Source organism: Mrakia frigida (assembly GCF_051309035.1).
Source record: "Mrakia frigida strain ATCC 22029 unplaced genomic scaffold BDY24scaffold_14, whole genome shotgun sequence".
Classification (NCBI taxonomy): Eukaryota; Fungi; Basidiomycota; class Tremellomycetes; order Cystofilobasidiales; family Mrakiaceae; genus Mrakia; species Mrakia frigida.
The window spans coordinates 20,957-35,925 of NW_027481267.1; the positions used below are offsets into that span (position 1 = coordinate 20,957).

General features: G+C 55.0%; 5 protein-coding genes across 5 annotated transcripts; 2 read left to right on the forward strand and 3 right to left on the reverse strand.

Moving 5' to 3' along the window:
• The first annotated feature begins 88 nt into the window (after positions 1–88).
• BDY24DRAFT_387810 (Zn(II)2Cys6 transcription factor) lies at positions 89–5,919 on the forward strand. Its single transcript, XM_076640269.1, has 20 exons — positions 89–138; positions 418–1,192; positions 1,284–1,347; positions 1,452–1,516; positions 1,848–2,815; positions 2,894–2,904; positions 2,991–3,183; positions 3,265–3,285; positions 3,375–3,447; positions 3,523–3,613; positions 3,690–3,715; positions 3,795–3,902; positions 3,976–4,115; positions 4,189–4,351; positions 4,437–4,516; positions 4,589–4,689; positions 4,755–4,862; positions 4,927–5,550; positions 5,642–5,706; positions 5,789–5,919. Exons 2-20 carry the CDS (start codon positions 456–458, stop codon positions 5,820–5,822), a joined length of 3,672 nt encoding a protein of 1,223 aa, XP_076496860.1. The 5' UTR covers positions 89–138; positions 418–455; the 3' UTR covers positions 5,823–5,919.
• A 184-nt stretch (positions 5,920–6,103) lies between these two features.
• On the reverse strand, positions 6,104–7,025 carry BDY24DRAFT_414838 (zinc finger MYND domain-containing protein; the record flags this gene model as incomplete). The annotated part of the gene is made up of 4 exons (XM_076643370.1): positions 6,104–6,201; positions 6,291–6,318; positions 6,431–6,823; positions 6,891–7,025. The coding sequence occupies 4 exons, from the start codon at positions 7,023–7,025 to the stop codon at positions 6,104–6,106; spliced, it is 654 nt and encodes a 217-aa protein (XP_076496861.1).
• Positions 6,703–7,603, reverse strand: BDY24DRAFT_387813 (uncharacterized protein). Its single transcript, XM_076640270.1, has 4 exons — positions 7,280–7,603; positions 7,155–7,220; positions 6,891–7,083; positions 6,703–6,823 (listed from the first exon to the last, which is right to left on the reverse strand). The coding sequence occupies exons 1-3, from the start codon at positions 7,387–7,389 to the stop codon at positions 7,038–7,040; spliced, it is 222 nt and encodes a 73-aa protein (XP_076496862.1). The 5' UTR covers positions 7,390–7,603; the 3' UTR covers positions 6,703–6,823; positions 6,891–7,037.
• Positions 7,604–9,669, forward strand: BDY24DRAFT_387816 (cysteine synthase A). The gene is made up of 9 exons (XM_076640271.1): positions 7,604–7,744; positions 7,999–8,011; positions 8,117–8,243; positions 8,321–8,439; positions 8,517–8,574; positions 8,629–8,973; positions 9,074–9,265; positions 9,354–9,393; positions 9,481–9,669. Exons 1-9 carry the CDS (start codon positions 7,632–7,634, stop codon positions 9,575–9,577), a joined length of 1,104 nt encoding a protein of 367 aa, XP_076496863.1. The 5' UTR covers positions 7,604–7,631; the 3' UTR covers positions 9,578–9,669.
• A 168-nt stretch (positions 9,670–9,837) lies between these two features.
• On the reverse strand, positions 9,838–14,959 carry BDY24DRAFT_387820 (PAS domain-containing protein). Its single transcript, XM_076640272.1, has 9 exons — positions 14,844–14,959; positions 14,253–14,727; positions 13,562–13,740; positions 13,045–13,480; positions 12,839–12,947; positions 12,550–12,758; positions 12,383–12,463; positions 12,116–12,296; positions 9,838–12,037 (listed from the first exon to the last, which is right to left on the reverse strand). The coding sequence occupies exons 2-9, from the start codon at positions 14,712–14,714 to the stop codon at positions 10,320–10,322; spliced, it is 3,375 nt and encodes a 1,124-aa protein (XP_076496864.1). The 5' UTR covers positions 14,715–14,727; positions 14,844–14,959; the 3' UTR covers positions 9,838–10,319.
• Positions 14,960–14,969: the final 10 nt, after the last annotated feature.

Genomic DNA, 14,969 nt, shown 5'->3' on the forward strand with positions numbered 1-14,969 from the left:
GAAAAAATCCGAAGAGGACCGAGTTTGGTTGCCCTGCGCTGGCTGGAAGCTGGGTCCGCCACCGACCTCCTTCCCTCCCTCCTTCCTTCGCTCTCGCCCTCCACCTTCTCCTTCCTCGCTCTCGCGTCTTTCCTACTGGTGAATGTTTGAGCTGTCCCTTTCCGGTGTCCCGCTCTTTCATTAGGACCACGTTCCGCATCCTTCCTTTCTCCTCAAAGGAACGGACGTCTGTTGTTCGAGGTCGGGTTCTTGCTCGCTCCTCTACCGAAACGGGGAGCTGGGTACTTCCCTTACCGGCCCTCTCTTGCTCCCTCTCCCTCCCTCTCCCTCTCTCTCTCTTGGTTCTCTGTGGAGATTTCCCATCGCCGAGGCCATGCATGGGCTGACCTTGCTTCCTCGTTGTCTGTGTCCCTGCAGTCCATCTCCAACGAAAGGGAAAAAACGGCAGAGCTTGAATGGAATCCAACTCTCGAGAATCCTCTCCTCCTTCGTCCTCCTCCAACCATCCTTCGCCTTACCCTGTCTACACTCCCTTCCACCAACAACCTCCTCCTCCCTTCACCTCGTACCAACCCTTCTACGCTCAACCGAGTCTTCCATCAGGAGGAGGACAGCCCCAACTTCGACAAGGAGGTCATCCTCAGGATTACGCCGCTCAACATCTCCTACGACAACAACATCAACAGAACACTTTCAACAACAGTCAACAACAACAACAACAACAACAACAACAGTACTCGAATCTCTCTTCGATCTCCACCCATCCAGCCAACGCTCTCCTGAACCTGAAACGAACGCACTCGGATTCCTCCCCTTCTTCCTCTCCTTACCCAAACCGCAAACAACCTCCATCCTCCTCCGACCTCCTCGCTCCCCCTCCTCTCCCAAGCAGAGCCGTAGCTTCCAACCCTTCCACCTCCTCCTCCTCAGCCAAAAGAATGAGACCCAACTACGCTCCTACTCCCTCCAACAACTCTCAATCCATCTCGGGCTCAGGCTCAGAGGACGACGACGACGATTCAACCGACGAGATCCAGCCCGTTCAACAACAACAACAACAACAAGCTACAGGAGCTCGAGGAGGTGCTTCAGCAGCGAAGGGGAAGGGCAAGGCTGGAGTGAAGGTCAAGACGGAGGAAGGTGCGGCTGGTGCAGGAGGGAAGGTCAAGCCCAAGGCGACGAGAGGAAGCAGGTCAGTTCAGCCCTCCCGTCTCGTTTCTATCCCTCTGGCTCTCGATCGGAAGCTGATCGTACTCTCGCGTTGCTTCGTATACATCAAACAGAGCCTGTACAGTTTGTAGGAAACTCAAGATGAGGTGTTTCTCAGAGGAAGGTCCTCCTTGCAAGGTTCGTCGTCCATCTCTCTGGAGCTCCTTCCCTCGACAACCTCCGAGCTTCCTCCCTCGCTGACCTTTCTTACCTCCGCTCTTTGATTTGTTCCGTTTATGAAGAGATGTAAGGCAGGGAACCACGAGTGTGTGTTCGAGGAGAGTAACCGAGGGAAGAAGAGCTCAAAGTGAGTCCATCTCAATCGAAGAGTGAAGAGGGAGGGTTTGGGTTTGGTTGCTTGTTTGCGTTGGGTCGTCCTTCGTTGTCCTTCCGCATCCTTTTTGCGGTGGATCGAGACGATGGGGAGGAGGAGGAGATGTCTGGGAAGGTGGTGGTGGTAGACTTGGAGAGAGCTTGCTAGGGAGGAAGGGTTTCTCTGGCAGAGAGGAGAGGCAGGGCCCGAGAGCTCGATCTCATCAGCTCGAGTTCACCTCCTCTCCTCCCTCGGTCTTCTCCCACTCCTTCTCGCATATGGAAACTTCGAACTCATACTGACTCTCTCCTCTTCTCGTTTACAGGAAGCACGAAGCTATGGCTCAGTCTCTTCGAAAAATGGAGCACACCCTCAACACCGTCCTCCGTTCGATCCACAACCCTACCCTCGCTTCGATGTCGTCAGGAATGGTCACTCGCTCTCCCTCTCCTACCGCCGAATCTACCTTCCCTCGTCAGCACACTCTGCCACCCATCCACACCCTCGGCTACCACCCATCAGGTGCCGCCGACGCGCCAGGAGCGCAGAGTCAAGGAAGCAACAGTCAGGCGTCGAGGGAGGTCTTCGAAGCTCTCATGGCGAGAGGAACTGCTCCGGCTGGGTCTGAAGGAGCAGGAGCGGGAGGAGGACCCTCACCGAGGAACCCTGGAGACGGAGGAAGGAGCGGATCAGAGAACCCTAGTTTGAACAACCAACGACCGGATCTTCCCCATCCCAACTCGTTCCCTTCGTCCTCGACGGGATACGGTCAACCTTCCGCTCCTCCTCCTCTCACTCTTCGACCATCAGATCAGCACTCGCACTCCTCGCATTCTCACTCTCACCACTCAGCCTCACCTTTACCTCCTCATCACCGTCCTCAACACCTCTCTCCGAGACTTCACTCCCTGCCCGACAACTCTCTCAACCCTCTCGGTCTCCTCGCTGAAGCGTCGTTGCACAACCACAAGCGAGCTGAAGCGAGAGGGATGGTGACGGATCGATCGGGGCTGCTGGTTAGGAACCTGTTGAACGGATCAGATGTCGGATCGGCTTCGGCGTCGCCTGGGAAGGGATCTGCTGCTGGAGGAGGAGGAGGAGACGCGTCGGAGGGCGGTGGTGCTGGAGGAGGAGGTGGGAAGGGGAAGGGAAAGGCTACCGGAGAAGGGAAGGATGGGGAGGGCAGTGGAGAGAAGAAGGAAGGGGTGGAGGATGCGGAGATGGACGTTGGGAAGGGTGGAGGAGCGGAAGAGGACGCGATGGGCGTGGCTGGGAGCGGATACTTTAGACCTGGTGAGCTCGACTTCCTCGTCCTCCCTTTCCTTCATCTTCCTCACTGACGAGATTGCCTTCTTTCTCTCCCCTATCCAGGTCCCATGACTGTTCGTATCCTTCTCACTCTCGTCGAACCTCTCCACACGTCGAGCTGACCGAACCTCCTTCCTCTTCTTTTTCTCTCGCCTCGCAGATGCTTCCCCTCCGTCGAATCATCATCGAGCACTCCATCCGACCTGAGATCCTCGACTTCCTCTCCATCAACGAGGTCCAGGAACTCTTCAACATCTACTTCGACGTGATCAACCCTCAGATCCCGATTTTGGATCGAGCGTTCCATACCCCTGCTCTGGTTGCGTCGAGATCGCCTTTCTTGTTGACGACGAGTGAGTTTCTTCCTTCGACGGTTCTTGCCTCGAAGATGAACCGGTTCTGATCGTTCTTGCGTGTTCTTTCTTCGTGGGCAGTCTGTTCGATTGCTGCGAAGTGTGAGTTCCCCTCGTGTTCCCCTCGTTTTCTTCCTTTCGATGACCTCGTCCGAAGCTGATCTGCTGTCCCTTTTATTCGCTCGAACTAGTCTATACGAAACGACCCGAGCTCTGGGGGAAGCTCAACACTTACGTTCGGAAGCTCGCTTTCGACACTCCGAGGTGAGACGCGTCTTCTTTCCGTCTTTTCTTTCCTCCACTCTCGCTCAACTTCGTTCCTTTGTTCTCTCCGTACAGCATGGGATACAAGAGCGTCGAGATCGTCCAAGCCTACCTGATGTTAACGAGTTACGGACTACCTGTCGAAAGGTTCGAGCAGGATCGAACTGTGAGTTCTCTTCCTTCAGCGTTTGAACGATCGAGGCGATGAACTGACTCGACTTGGGCTTCTTTTTCTTTTCTAGTGGCTCTTGCTCGGAATGGGAATTCGGTGGGTCCTCTCAGTTCTCCTCGAAGGACCGATGGAGAGAATGGAACGCTGACCTCTTTCGTCGTTTCCTTCTCCGCAGAGTCGCCACCGACCTCAACCTTCAACGAAAGTCCGCCGTCTCTGGAAAGGATACCGAGGAGGCTCGAGCTCGAGATAGGGAGATTGTGAATCGGGAGCGAACCTGGTTGTGAGTCGACTCGATTCTTTTCGAAACGAGCGAGTGACGCGTCGCTGATCCTCTGTCTCTTTTTCTCTTTCAGAATGTGCTACGTTCTCGACCGATCTCTCTCAGCTCAGATGGGCAAGCCTTATTCCATCCGAGAAGACTTCATCATCCGAAACGCCGGTCAATGGATGGAGGGAAACCGATATGCGATGCCAACGGATCGAGGACTCGTCGGTTCGTCTCGTCTCATTCTTTCGCCCCCCCCACCCACCTTCGAGACTGACCTCGATCTCTTCTGCGTTCACAGCCTACACTGGTCTCCAGCAGATCCTCTCTCGCTCCCTCGACTTCGTCTACTCTGGAGTCTCGACAGCCTCAGGACTGCAAGCCGACATCGACTACCCTCTCCTTCTTCGGTCGGTCGAGGCTCAGTTGAACGTTTGGAGGCATGAGTGGGAGTTGCAACTCAGGTCGGTCCTCTTTCCTTCTTCTATCTCTCTCCGATCCGAAGACTGATGTGCTGACGCTTCCCAGTCTTTGGTCTGCCGAATACAGGCTCTCGCTCGAGTCGGAGTCCGACGAAGTGAAGCAGACGCTGAGGTACTCGGCTGCGATTGGGAGGTTCTACCACGCTTGTGAGTTCTCGAACATCCCTCTTCTCGAACCGTAGTACTCAGCACTGACCTCTGGGGTTCCTTTCCGCTCAGACGCTCTCCTCATGATCAACTCGTTCGGTCTTCAATCGGCTCTCGAGAGGTCGCCAATCGATCTCGGACATTTCTTTGCGAAGGTTTCTTCTGCTGCTATGGTGAGTCTCGTCCCTTCCGTTACCTTTCGGAAATGAATCTGACCAGTCTTGATCTCGCTCTCCAGACCGTCGTCGCCATCGCTCGAGACGAGTTGGGTCCCTCCGGTCGACTTCGACACGCTCCCGACTCGACCTTCGTTATGCTCAGTTACGCGATCCTCTCACTTCTCAAGGTGAGTCGCCCGTCTTCCCTCGTCTACCTTCATCGTAAACTGACTCTGGTCACTGTATTCTCAGCTCCTTCGACCCGAACTCGCCATGTACCACGACTCTCCCGCTCGAGTCATCAGTATCGCCACCGAAGCCGTCCATGTCCTTGAAGAAGCAGCCGTCTCCCCTCTCCACACCCCAGCCCTCTACGCATCCCTCCTTCGATCCCTCCTCTCCTCCTCGAACGACTCTCGACCCAACTCCGTCCCTGGAACTCCAGCCTATCGACCTCCCACTCGACCCGCGTCTCGAACCGGTTTCCACCCTTCCTCCTCCGACGCCAACGCCGCTGCTGGCCCTTCTTCCAACAACGGAGCAGCACCCATGTCGGGAGGACCTGAGAGTGGAGGAGGAATGGGAGGAGGATCGTTCCCTCACCTCGGATCGAACAACACCTCGGGAGAATGGCCTCAGAACGCGTTCTACGCTCACCCCGACGGAGGATCGATGGGTTACGGAATGGAGTTTGCGCTGGGGATGAACGGGTCTGGAGGAGGAGCCGCTGCCGATGGTGGGAGCGGAGGAGTCGATTACGCTGGACCCTGGGGGAGTGCGGATCCGAGCATGAACTTGGAGACTCTCTGGCCTCAGAACGCGTCGGGTCTGTTCGACTCGATGCTCATGCCTGGATATGCGAACTCGATGGAGATGGTGAGTCCCTTTCGCTTTCTTTCTTTCTTTCGACGCGTCGAGGATCGAAAACTGACTTTGCCTCTTCGTTTCTTTCTTTGCTGTCGTTCAGCACGGAGGAGTTGTAACGTTCGGAAATGGGGGTTCCGGTGCGATTACGCCTTTCTACCCGTCGTCGTGAGTCTTTCTCTTCCTTCGGTAGCTCAGGAACGCTTCCCTCGACCTGGCTGACTCGTGTCCTTCGTCTTTCCGCTCCCAGACCGACGTTCCACCCTGGAGGAAACGCTCCTTGATCGTCGTTTCTCGCTTTCTCGCCTACTCGTGTTATACTAGGTTACTCTTGATAGAACCTTCTGTTGGAAACGATAATTTCATGAGATCTTCTTACGATCCGACGGGAAGAACGAGGAGAGAAAGAGGTCGAACCGCTTCTCTCTCCGACCGCCGAACTGGAGTTCGACGTTGCTCTGGGGATAAAGGTCTCGAGTACGAGCGAAGCATGGGAGAATTCGATGCCGAACGAGAGAACTTTATCACCATCCCAAACTACTCGTCGACGCGTCGGCCTGTTCCTTCAACCCTTCTGCTCCCCTTCGCTCCCCACCATCGAGTCCAGGAAGAGAGATGGGAAGCACGTCTCCTTGTGGGTAGGCCAGTGTGCTCGTTGGTGCTCTGCAGAAGCGGAAACAAAAGAGGCGAACGGGAGGGGCGTCAGCAAGAGGTGAGCGAAAGGTGTTCGTCGCGAAAAGAGATAGACAAACCCCTCGAGCAGTATCGGACTGCTTTGCACTAGAATAAAGAACGGTACAAAACAAAGTCGTCAGTTGGGGTAGAGAGGGAAAGCTATGGCCGAAGAAGAACGAGAGAGCGAGAGAAGAAGGGACGCGTCGACGAAACGAACCTTTCCACAGGCCATCATCGTTTCCGGATCGTGAGCGACACACTTCCCAACTGAACTTCTTCCGAGATTTCCATGACACGAGTACCAACATCTGGAAGAGGCGCGCTGGCGAAGCTCCTGCACCGTCCACGACCGAGCGAAGAAGGACGCGACGAGTCCCAAAGCTTCGTGGCTCTCCGCCCAGACAGAGCCAGTAGGAGTTTCGATGCTGGTGTTCAGGGATGCGAGGGAGTGCGATAGGTATTTAAGTGAAGTTGACGGGAGGAAGGGGAAGAGGGAAGAACTGATCTGGCTGTCGGAAGGGGAAGGAAGGCCGACGATGAAGTCGAGCAAGATGACGCAGGTAATCAGGACCATCTGGACGTGAAAGTTGGAAAGAGCAACTTTTCCCGTCTGTAGAAATGAGGAAAGCAACAACGTCAGTGCGTTCCTGGATCGACGAGAGAAGCAGCGGACCCACCAACGAAACCTTGTCGAACGCTTCACGCATCACCATCAACAACTTCTGAGCAGCTGCATGCTCCTCTTCATGAGGAGAGGTTCTGATCCAGAGGTAGAAGTAAGACTCCCGCGTCGTCCTGAGGTCGGGCGACATCGAGGTGAGGGATTAAGGAAAGAGGGATAAGGGGTGAATGTTGGGCTGAGAACTGGGCCTGGTTGAACGTATACGAAGGAGAGCGAGTTTAGAAGGATTTCTGCGGTTCTAGAAAGACGAGGATCTCACATAGACCTGTTTCTCGGTAAGGGAGGAGACAACGGTCCGGGAAACGCCCTCAAAAGGAGCACCGATCTGAGGGAAAGAGTGAAGTCAAAGAGAGTCTGCTCGCATAGAACTGAAACTGTACTGACGAGGTTTTCGATGATCTGAAAAGGAGGTGCCTGAGATTGGTGGATGGAGAGTAGTACGTGGTCGAGAGTCTCGAGAGAGCCGAAGCGAGTTGTTGGACGGAGACGTTCATTGTTGAAGGAGAGAGGAAAGAGGAGGAGGGAAGCTGAGGATCGAAGTGGAGAATAGGACTCGAAATGGATGGACCGAAAGCTGGAAGAATCGAAGATGAAGATTTGCTGAGTGATGGACGTCGAGAGTCAACTCGAGATTTCGAATCAATTCGCCATACTACTCTTCCCTTTCCCTTTCGCTTTCCCTTCCCTTTTTACCTTCTTGCTGCCCAACCACGACCTTCTCCATCTCCTCTTCATCATGCTCGCCTTCCGCCCACTCGTCGTTCCTACGCTCAGGCGCTCGCTGAGGACGTACTCGACGCTCGCTCCTCACACCTCGGGTCCTGTCGACGGCTTCGTTGGGTCTATCGGGTCAGTTCCAGCTTCCTTCTTTCCGCTTTTTGTCGCAGACTTGGAGTAGAGGGAAGCGGGCTGCTGCTAGGGATGGAGAAGCTCGAAAAGGTGGCAGGAAACGCTTGACGACGAGGCGAAGACGGGCGGAGGAAGGGATGAGCTCGAGGGAGGAGGAGGAGGACGAAGCCGAGCTCATCCGTCATGAGAGCTTTGTGAGATCTAGCAGCGCATATACTTTGCTGACTTTCTCTTCTTTTCTTACTCAACAACAGAAATACCCCTCTCGTTCGTCCCTACTCTTTCTTACCTCTCTACGAACCCACTTCGCCTTTCTCCGAGCTCTCGCTGACTGTTCCTTCCCTCCCTCCTCCCATCTCCTCCTCCTTTCAGATCCGTCTCAAACACCTCTCTGACCAAACTGGCTGCAACATCCTCGGAAAGGCAGAGTTCCAGAACCCAGGAGGAAGTGTCAAGGATCGAGCTGCTCTGTGGGTTGTGAAGGACGCTGAGGCGAAAGGTGAGCTCGATCTTTCAGCCCTCTCTCCTCCCTTCCGTCCTTCGAAGCCGACCTCTTCCCCTTCTTTTCTACGTCAGGACTCATTAAGCCTGGAGGAACTGTCGTAGAGGGAACTGCTGGAAACACTGGGATTGGACTCGCTCACGTTTGTCGAGCAAAGGGATACAACTGTGTCATCTACATGCCCGACAACCAGGTCGGTCCTTTCGCCTCGCCTCCTTCTTTCGAGAGCTCCTTCTGACTCGCTTTTGCTTCCTGCGTTGCCCACTCCAGAGTCAAGAGAAGATCGATCTCCTCAAGATGCTGGGAGCTGATGTTCGACCTGTCCCCGGTACGTCGTTTTCTCTCTTCGCCGTCGCTCCCTCGCTGACCTCCTCCCCTCCAGCCGTCCCCTTCGACAACCCCCAAAACTACAACCACCAAGCCGCCCGCTACGCTGCCTCCCTCCCCAACGCCGTATGGACCAACCAGTTCGACAACGTCGCCAACCGTCAAGCTCACATCGACTCGACAGGTCCCGAAATCTGGGCTCAGACGCGTGAGACCGGACTCGACGCGTTCGTTTGTGCGACTGGAACCGGTGGAACCTTGGCTGGAACGACGAGGTTCTTGAAGGAGAAGAGCGGTGGGGATGTGAAGTGCTTTTTGGCGGATCCTCCCGGCAGTGTGCTGTTCAGGTTGGTGGAGGAGAAGGTCAAGGAGAGAACGGGGACTGGGTCGATCACGGAGGGTGAGTTTGAGCTCTTCTCTGAATCGATTTCGTTCTCGAACCTTTTCGCCCCTACGAGAAACTGACTTCTTCGACTCTCTGTTCCAATATCTTCAATCAGGAATCGGACAAGGACGAGTCACCGACAACCTCGCTCCTGATCTTGCTCTTCTCGACGGAGCCGTTCACATCCCCGACGCCGAATCCATCGCTATGGTCTACCGACTGTTGCACGAGGAGGGTATCTACATCGGAGCTAGTTCAGCTTTGAACGTTGTTGCTGCTGTTAAGGTCGCTGAGAAGCTCGGGAAGGGTGAGTCTCGCTTTCGTCCTCTCTCTCTCTCGCCTCTTTGTCCTCTTCTTCGACTGACGCCGCTTCGTTCCCGCTTCATCTTCCTCAGGCAAGACCGTGGTAACCATCCTTTGCGACGGAGCGTACAGGTGAGTTTCCTATCGTGACGAGATGATTTCCTGTCTTCTACTCGAAGCCGACGAGACGCGTCGTTTCTTTCTTTCCTCGCCAAACAGGTACCAAACTCGACTCTTCTCTCTGAGCTGGCTCAAATCGAAGGGACTGGTAGAGGCTATCCCAAAGGAGCTGCTTAAATACGCCGTGTTGGATTAAAATAGCGTGGTGGTCTTTTCACGGACGGAATACTGAAAGAGAAAGACGGAGACGGAGAATCGTGGGAAGACAGAGCAGCATTCTGAGCGTTGGGGAAGAGATGTAAGGATTAGAGCGCATATTTTCTCGCCATGGGTCGAGCTTCCTAGTTTCGGCTTTGACAGCTCTGCTTGTTGGACGAAGGAAGGGAAAGAGGGGAGTTTTCGATTCAACTATAAAGTGAAAAGAGACGACGAGCTCGACTTCCTCGGCGCTTCTAAATTTCCTTCAGTTCAATTCAGCCCCTATAAGCTTTCACAGTCCGGTGCAGTCTCATCGACTTGTGTCCTCTTCAGGTCCCATCTCTCTCTCGACTTTGCTGCGAACAGAGGAAGATCCGAGCTCCTGGTCAAGCAGAGAAGTTGACGAATAGACGATGTTATAGAAACCGTAGAACAAAGCAGGTAAGGCGACTGAAGAGAAGAGAAGTAGATTCGTTATGTTTCAGTCAGAGAAAGGAGAAGAACGAAGTCGTGAACGGAGCGAGAAGCGAAGCGAAGAAGGAGCGAGAAAACGAAGACGAGGAGAACGAAAGAGAACGAAAACGAGAACGCAACAAGAAAAATGGCCAGGGATGACTCTGCTGCATAATCAAAAGATCCGATGATAGACCAGAGAGTGGAAATTATGGAAGTAAACCGAAGAGACAGAGCGAAAACGAAAGGAAAACGAAAACACGACTGGAACAACGACTCAACTCCTTCTACTCCTGCTGCCCCCCACCTTGCCCCTTCCCACCTCTTGCCTGCATCGCCATCCAGTTCGAGTACTCGGCGTAGGTGGGCTGTGCTCCCGCTCCCACTGCTCCTCCTCCGGACGAGGGTCCTCCTCCGAACGAAGGCTGAGCGTTGAAGTTCTGGGAGGAGGGGAATTGAGAGTAGATCGGCTGCTGCTGCTGCTGCTGCTGAGGTTGCGGTTGGTAGTAGTGTTGCTTTTGCTGCTGCTGCTGTTGCTGAGGGGCTTGGTAAGGGTAGGAAGCGAGGTGTTGGTAGGAAGAGGAGGGAGGGGGAGCGGGGGCGGCGATGAGAGGGGCGGGAAGAGGATCTCGGATGGAAGACGAGTAGGCTCCGTGAAGGGGAGGAGGTGGTGGTGCGAGGGCGAAGGCCGACGACGAAGGACCAGGACCAGCAATGGGAAGAGCGGCTGCGGCTTCTCTCTTCCTCTTGGGGATCGCTTTCCCTCGTCCAGGTTCGTACGATCCGGCTCCTCCTGACAGTCTCCTCGACGACGACGACGGTCCGGCTTCCCTCGCAGCGGCGATCTGCTCCCTCAACTTCCTGTTGTCGTTCTTGAGTTGATGAAGCTCGTACTGCCATCCGGTTCCTCTAGTCTTCTCGATCTCCTCGAAGACGTCCGTTCCAGTCGAGCGAGTGAGAGGACGAGCGGGAGCGGTGGGGATGGGTCGAGGAGAGGTGGAAGTGGAGGAGGGCGAAGTTGCGGACGCGGTCCAGGCGGGAGGAGAGGTGGCGGACTTGGGAGTGGAGGAGAGGATCTTGATTTGGCAGATGACTGAGGTTGCTCGAACGCTTCGCTTGGAAGGTCCGACTCCTCCTTCAACCGAGTAGGAATCCGTTGCGTCCGAAGCAGCTGGACTGATTTCTCCTCCCGACATCATCGATCCTGGTCCCCAAGGACTCGTCGATCCTCCTGATTCCCATCCTCTCGACGACGAGGAAGGGGAAGACGAGTTGTCGACCGAGTAGAAGACGGTAACAACGTCGTGGACCATCGCTGGTTTTCCTCCCGAGGCTGGAACGACGATGTGGTGACGAACTGGCGCTCCAGACTTCTTGGGAACTCCTTGACTGGCTGATCGAAGAGCGGTTTGGATCCTAGCGTGAGGAGGTTCGATGAGGGTAGGAGTGGAAGTGTTGGCCGACGAGGTGAGAACGACGGGAGGAGGGATGGCTTCCGACGAAGGGACGAAGTCGAGGAGCGATGATCCAACGACGTCCTCCTTGTCGACTCCGAGGGCCTCCGTGACCGACGCCGACGCGTAGAGGATCAACCCATCGAACGAGACCGAGCACCACAAGTCCTTCTCCTCGACTCCTCCCAACCTCGCAACGGCAGCCCACTCCAACCTAGGCACGACTCGCTCCCTTCCACAAAGGATGACAGCCTTCCTTCCCTTCCCAGGCTCGACGTGAAGTCGACCAGTGCACTCGATCCAAACCATCCCGCTCGTCTTTCGACGAGCTCGGAAGAGGAAGTTGACGATGGGGACGGCGGACGATTCAACTCCTCCTTCCTTGAGCGTCGAGTCCTTGAGGGCTCGCATGACGGGGACGTGATCGGAAGGGTGGGAGATGTCGGTGATGTTCTTGTTGGCGAGATCCTCCGGCTCGTACTCGAGGACGCGTCGAACGGAGGGAGAGACGTAGAGGAATTGACCCTTGAGGGAGAGGACGTGGATGAAGTCTAAAAGGGAAGAGAAGAACGGATCTTTTGGTCAATTTGAGGTAGACGAAAGGAAGAAGAAGAGAAATTTCGACTCACCATCCGACTGATCGAAGATCGTCTTGTACCACTCCGTCTGAAGAGCCTCCTCTCCAACGATGTCGGTCGCCTTCGATCCGAGGACGTCGAGAAGTTCGGAGGTGAGACCGGTCTTGGCCTTGTTTCCGACGGCAGCAGCGTACTCAATCTGTCCAGCGGGAGCGAGAGGGAGTTGAGGGTTCTGGAGAAACGGAGAAGAAGAAGAGAGGAGGTTCGTCAGCGACGCGTTCTTCTTCGTCGAAGAGGGAGAAGAACGATGAGACTCACGTTGAGAGAAGCGTAGTTAACCTGGTAGGTTCCGTCTCGAATGTTTCGAAGGATAGCGTTGGGAGATTCGACGAGATCGACCTGAGAGAAGCCGAAGAAAAAAAGAGCGGCGGTCAGTCTCGAATCTCATTCTTCTCGCCTTTTCTGAGCGAGTTTAACAAACTCACCTGGAATCCGACGTGGAAGACGATCTCCTCGGTGTCCCAAGGAATAGGAATGACCGTCACGAGGTTGATGAAAGGGACTCCTCCCTTCCTGTAGTTGATCAAGGACGCCTGGCATTCCTTTCCCTGCGAGAGTTGTCGTTGAAGATGGGAGACGGCGACGTTGTCGGTATATCTCCTTCGAGATCCTTTAGTGACTTCTCCGTCGGGAGCTATAGAGAAAAGAAGAAAGGAGAAACGAGTTAGCGACGAGGAGACGAGGACAAGAGAGACGAGAGGGACGACGACGAACATTGAAGGAATCGACAGTTCTTTCCAACGATGTCCTTGCCTTCGTAGCCGGTGAGGTTGGAGAAGGTAGGAGAAGCGTAGACGATGGGGCAGTCGAATTTTCGAATATCCTAGACACGAAGGAAAGGGAGACGAAGAACGAGAAAGCAAGTCAGCCTCACGATCTCGAACTCGACGACCATCTCTCCCCTTTACGCGTAAACTCACGACGACCAAGAACGAGCAACTGAAGTCCACAGGTCCCAACACCGTCCTGGGGTTCGCTCTTCCGACTACCCTGCTCAACACACCCAAAACATCGAACCCGGTCGTGGAGTAGAGGCCGGGCATGCTCTTCCCAACCTGGGGGATCGTCGCCAACGTAGGACCCGAAGGAAGGAGATGGGACCTCGTAGGGAACGCAGCAGCCTCGGTGGGCTGAGCTGGAAGGTGGAAGTTGAGAGGGTTCGAGGCGATAGCGGATGGGGAAGAGGCCGATGGGCTAGGGTAGGATCGCTCTCGAGGCTGCTGCTGCTGGTGCTGGTTCAGGATGGTTGCTGGGGAAGGGACGGATGAGATGTTGGCCGAAGCGGGAGCGATAGGAGCAGCGGCAGGAGGAGGGTACGACTTGAGAGGTGGCGAGTTGAAGTTGAGGGAGGAGTCGCTGAAAAGAAGAGGAGGCAGGGAGGGAAGGAGGTCAGCGATGGATCTCCTCTCCTTCTTCTTTTTCGACCGATCGACTCACTTCCAAGCATCCCAAGTTCCTCCAGTCCCACCCGATCCGTTCCCACTCATCAAGTCTCCACCACCGATTCCACCAGCGTTGAAGGAAGGATTGTTCCAGTCCCCAACGGATCGATTGGGGAAGGTCTCGACTCCTCCTCCAGGCGCGGCGTGCGACGAAGGACCCAAGAACGAGGGAAGCTGAGGAAAAGAAACGAAAAGAAACAGAAAGTCAGTAAGACAGCGAAGTTGTTGTATCCAGGAGAATGTTCGTTCGCGGAAAAGAGAAGCAGTCGAAGTGAGAAAATGAAGATGACCACCAAACATCCTTCACTTCGGCGACCCTCCGGCTGTCTAAAACTCCTTCGACCTTCCTTCCTTCCAGGACCCATCCTGACGACTCGTATCCGATCGAGGGGAGGGGCTTAGCACCAAAGTACTAAACCGATTCCGCTCTACAACCTCAGCTACACGAGAGAAAATTCCTGGCAGCCACTCCTTGCCGATCTGGCTCCAATGGAAGCAAGGAGGAGAAGAGGAGGAGAACTGGGACTCGTGCGGTCTCGTCCCACTGCTCTCGCCCTCGATCTTCTTCCGCTCTGCCTCCAGGACCTCACGAGAGAGATCGAGGTCCTCTCTACCGGTCCTCAACCTTACTCTCTTGAAACGGGACGAGAAGAAAGGAGGAAGGACAGAGAGGAAGCTGAACTGACCTGGAACTGAAGATCCCCTCCTCCAAAGACCTCGTCAGGGTTCCATCCCAAACTCGCTACACCTCCTCCTATTCCTGCTCCGTCTCCTTCTCCCTCCTGTCCTCCTCCCGACGTTGAGAATCCCGAGAAGGCTTGGTTGGTGGACGGGGAAGTAGAGGAAGAAGCTGAGGAAGGGAATCCTCCGAGCGAGCCTCGTTGACCTCCTCCTCCGTACGATCCCTGTCCTCCAGAGTATCCGGCGTAAGGGTTGGCGTTCGAGGAGGAAGAAGATGGATTGAAGTAGGACTGCTGTTGCTGCTGCTGCTGCTGCTGTTGGTGTTGCTGGAGGGAGGAGGAGTCAGGGCGAGAGGAGGAGGAAGAACCGGACGAGTTGGACCCGGATCTTTGCTGGTGTTGTTGTTGGTGGTGTTGAGGGACGGGAGGAGTGTTGACGAGGAAGGAAGAGTAGTCGGGAGAAGCCATCCTGTGAGAGATTCTGAGGGAGGGAGGGAGGAAGAAAGAAGAGAGAAAGGTGGTCAGGTCTCAGTTGTCGGCCCTTCCTCCATCCTTCTCTCTTTAGCGTTCAGAAACTAAAGTTAGAGACGAGCTTACATTGTAGAGTGACTCTTTAGAGGGATATACGAAAGGGTGGTGTTGGTTGTGGTTCTTATACTGCTTGAAAGAAGCGAGGAGAAAAGGAGGAAGGAAGAGAAGGTGGGAGTTTGAAGGGACCTCGCC